This window comes from Microtus ochrogaster, chromosome 4, assembly GCF_000317375.1.
Source record: "Microtus ochrogaster isolate Prairie Vole_2 chromosome 4, MicOch1.0, whole genome shotgun sequence".
NCBI classification, from domain to species: Eukaryota; Metazoa; Chordata; class Mammalia; order Rodentia; family Cricetidae; genus Microtus; species Microtus ochrogaster.
In genome coordinates, this window is record NC_022011.1 from 49670778 (window position 1) to 49675397 (window position 4620).

At 47.3% G+C, this 4620-nt stretch overlaps 1 protein-coding gene across 2 annotated transcripts in view; it reads right to left on the minus strand.

The window, feature by feature from the left end:
* Wdr5 (WD repeat domain 5) overlaps positions 1–4620 on the minus strand; it is a 20404-nt gene that overhangs the window by 8321 nt on the left and 7463 nt on the right. For both annotated transcript variants that reach the window (XM_026778767.1, XM_005346210.2), the window contains exon 8: positions 3154–3209. In XM_026778767.1, coding sequence (XP_026634568.1) covers positions 3154–3209 — 56 coding nt within the window. The remainder of the gene's footprint in view (positions 1–3153; positions 3210–4620) is intronic.

Genomic DNA, 4620 nt, shown 5'->3' on the forward strand with positions numbered 1-4620 from the left:
CTCGAACTCACAGAGATCCGCCTGCCTCTGCCTCCCGAGTGCTGGGATTAAAGGCGTGCGCCACCACCGCCCGGCTAATAAATAAAAATCTTAAGAAAAAAAAAAAAAGCCAGGAAGTGGTGGTACAAGCCTTAGTACTCCAGAGGTAGAGGCAGTCTGCTCTACGGAATGAATTCCGGATCAGGACTACACAGAGAAACCACGTCTTGAAAAACTCCTCCCCAACACCAGCCTCTCCACAGCTCCCAAAGTTTCCACTCTTGAAACAAGCTTGTCTGGTCCAAAAGCAACAGCCCTTTCTTCCTCTCTGCACATGCCCTGTGACCCATCTCTGCAGGCTCCATTTTATTTGTGATTCTCATGCTGAGGAGCAGACATAAGATGCCACAACTGGAACCCTCTGTGGATTTCTCTTTTGTGTGTGTATGTTTTTGTTTGTTTGCTTCTTTTTTGAGACAGTCTCGCTAGGTAGCTCTAGCTGGCCTTGAACTCACAAAGATCTGCCTTCCCAGTGCCAGAATTAAAGGCTTAAAGGCTGTACCACCTGCTGGCCTCTTTTAAATTCACTTTTGTACAATAGCAAAAACACCCTTAGGGACTGAAACCCAACTAACTGCTTACTGGCAGAGGCTGAGTGACTGATGGTGACTTCTGACTCTACCCTGAACTCCCCAGGGTGTGCGCTCAGTCTCAAGCTCCATGCTCCTCCCCTCTTCTATCAAAGCATTGCTAAACATCTTAGCATTTAATTGTCAACAGAGATCTTTACCATGATCTACCTGGTTAACTCCTGGCAGATCACCTTAAATCTAGGCCAATGCATGATCCTGAATCTCAGAGAACAGGTGCTGCTGAGGTTCCAGCTGACTCAGAAGCAGGATCCTGGTCTGTCACTTACTGGCTAAGGGACAACTGGCAAGTATTGATGCTTACTATACTTCCCAGTGACAAGCAAGGACGACAAGGGGAAAAGGACCGACGGTACGAGTGACTTTTTAGTTTCTGTTTTTAAATTTGTTTTTACTTGTGAGTTCTGCATTTGAGTCCCAGAGCTACAAAATGGGACCCTGTCTCTAATAAACTAATTAATTTTAAGGTCCCAGGACCCCAAGAATATTAATCTATTAATCACTTCCTCCGGCTCTTTAGGATGGAGTCTACCTAGGAAAAGCGGGGTCAAGTGCAGTGCACTGCTAGTCCTCCAGTCTTCTCTGGGCTCAGATACCACCCCCTATTGTTTACCTTTACCTATCAAACATGCCTTACATACTGATTCCTATTTCTGTCTTCCTTTCTGACAGGGTCTCAGCATAAAGCCCTGGCTGTCTTCAAATTATGAACTCTGCCAGCATCTGTCCCCAGAGTGATGGGATGAGGGTATGCTCTATCTCCTTTAACTTCCCAAGCTCCTTCCTGCCAGCTTCTTCAATAAACTGTTTCTAACTTTTTGGAAAGTTCCTTAAACCCAAGTCTCCACATGGTCTGAAGCCTATTGTCTAAGCACCACAGGGTGGTCAACATACACGGGTGCTAGGAGGGCAGGACACTTGGGGGTGCAAGCTCTGTGCCCCAGACTTCTCTCTAGCATCTCTGCCACCTGATGTTATTCTAATGGCAAACAGAAGAGTGGTCTCAAGTGGATTATGGCTTTTACTGGTGACAAGTACAGAGTCCCAGGAGGTCGGGAGTCTTTGTGCGCACACCCAGGTAACCACAGACCCAAATGCTATAACCACCTGGGCAGAGTCAGGTGCACCATGCCAAACAAGAGCCAGAGCTCAGGTAGTCATTGCCCATCAGCATATCCAGTCCTATGATGGGGCTGTGTGCTGGTTGCAGAATGGCATCTGGGAATCCAGCCAACCCATTCTCACGACCTGTGGTTCTCCTGTTACCATTTCCCCAACCTCCCATGTACTGGACTCATTCTCGAAAATTCAAGTTTCAAGTGTACTTCTACCTGAAGTCTCTTGGGGCCACTCTGCCTATAACAGAGACAGCACAGTAAACACAGACTGGCAGAAATGGAATAGCTTTAAGGGCTTTATCTTTCTTTTGTGAGAACTATCTTTTTGGTAAAGTTTGTGCCACCCCCAAAGCAAAAGAAAATGTTTAGTTCACATCACTCTATATATGTCCAGTAAACAAATAATATCGCCAAGGGGCTTCACTAAGTCCCAGCCTGGCCTGTTCAAAGTGGCAAAGTTCCAACTAAGCAACTGCAAAGCTTGGTTCCACCTGCAGCACCACAAAAAAATAAGTAAAAATTTAAGTCACCTTCTGTTATGTTTAGATTTTACTCTCTGCCTTTTGGTCATAGCTCTGCTTGGGGCACAGAAGTTTCTAGCTCCTTTGGTTCACTCCAGGCCACTCTTCCCTGTCCTATCCTTCAAATCAGTTCTTGGGATTTTGCTGCGGAGATTCCAGTCACCTGCCCTGCTCAAACACTTCCTTTTAAGTATCTCTAATTTTAGGTATATTTAAATCCATCCAAGGTTTTTTAGCCTCAAAGTCATAGATGGCCTTTAGTGAAGTGTGCAACGAGCCCATCACCCCTGCCATAAACCAACTGTGTGCTTCACTCACCTCATTCTCTATCAGCCCCATCCCTGCTCAACTCAGAACATCAGCAGTGATCTCCCAGCACTGTACTCTCAAGTCTGCCTCCTGTGCCCTGCACTCCCCCTTGTCCTCAAAGGACCCTGAGCACTTCTACCTAGCAGTCAGATCGACAATGGCATGCTCTGTTATAAGCTCTGCAGACCACGCCCCTGGCTTCTCTCTTCCACAACGGGATCTGGATGACTCACCTGCCCAGAATTCATGGGTTCTGTGGACAGGGCCACTGCACTTATCACAAGGATTGACCCCTTTACTATCTTTCTACAACTTTGGAAGGGCACTCACACTGGGGTATGGAAAGAGCTCTCAGTTCTCAACCTCGCCCTGGGCGGTCTCGCCTCTCAGCCATCACCTCCACCACCTCCTTTTACAGCTTTTCACCCCCTGGACTCTATAACACATGTCTGCAATGACCTACAACCAGAGGGGCACAGGTGAGGCACATGTCCCATCTCTTTTTGCTATACCAGAGCTGGAACAACAGCACAACAGGCCATACACATTTGTTCACTAGTGAAGACTCTCACTTACCAGAGGCCATCGTAGCTACTAGATACAATCAACGATCCATCGCGGTTAAAATGAACCTACAAATGAGAGGAAAAGCAGCTGACTTCCTAATTAGTAGCATGTGGCTCTGGATCCCAACAGTATCCTACCCACAGAACTTAACACACACCTTCCCTTTGCGCACCCAACAAGGTCAATACAAGGGGGGTGGGGGTGGGAGGGGGCGACGGGACAGACCTTTTCCCACCAGCAAAAAGCAAGACTTTGAAGAAGTCAGTGTCTTAGAGTAGTCCCCAGGTGCTGTGGTACTCACTCACTAAGCCTGAGTCCTGATACCCAGATCACTGCCACTCCAGATGCTCAATGGGACGGACCAGCCATGAGACTCAGACCACTATGGGACCTTAGGTAACAGCAGTTGACTCTGAATTCACTATGTAGCTGTAACTTTTATCCCTTAATCTTCCTGTTTCTGCCAAAGTGCTGGGATTACAGGTGTATATCACTATGCCTGTACCTATGTCATATGGTGACAAAACCCAAAGACTGGTGTAGGTTGGGCAAACATCTAAGTGGCCTACATCTCCAGAATTTCTGTAACTTTCACAGAGTCTTCTGCAGGTGTGGCTGAAGACAAAGCTTTTACAGATGAACTCTCAGTGCCTGGTGTGCTTCCTAAGTGCTAGGCTCACAGGCATGCAGAAAAACAAGCAACCTATAGATTCCAGGGACTCTTGCCATCATGGACCTGACAGACCAAGCTGCACTCTATAGCACTGGAACCAGAAGTCACTTTCTACTGCTAGAAGTACATGCCAGATCCCAAACAGCCACTCAACCATAACTGTGAGCACTTAGGCCTCCTTCCTTAATTCAAGATAACCCAACTACCCACATTCATCCCTCTCTTTAATACCCAAAACAAATTCCTATCAGGACATTATGGGGTTAGGAGTTGATATGGGCACCTCAATTCCATGCAGCTAATGTACAGGTAGCACCTTGGAGAAGAAAATTAGCAAGTGCACATGGTACCCAGACCCATTAACAATTAACAGGACTCTCTGCTGGAGGTGAGACACAGCAAATATTAGGAGGTATGGCCTTCCTTATTGGAGGAAGTGTGTCACTGGGGGTGGGCTTTGGGGTTTCAAATGCTTGAGCCAAGCCCAGTGTCATTCTCTTCTAACTGCCTATCTATCCAGATAAAGAGTTCTCTGCTTCTTCTCCAGCACCAACTCTGCGCCTGCATGCTGCTATACTTCCTGCTTTGATGACAAACTTCTGAACTGTCATCCAGCCCAGTTCGATGTTTTCCTTAGAAGAGATGAGCTGGGCCAGGCAGTGCTGCACACCTTTAATCCCAGCACTCGGGAGGCAAAAAGCAGACAGATCTCTGTGAGTTTGAGGCCAGCCTGGTCTACAAGAGTTAGTTCCAGGACAGCTAGGGCTGTTACATGGGGAAACCCTGTCGGGAAACCCCTACTC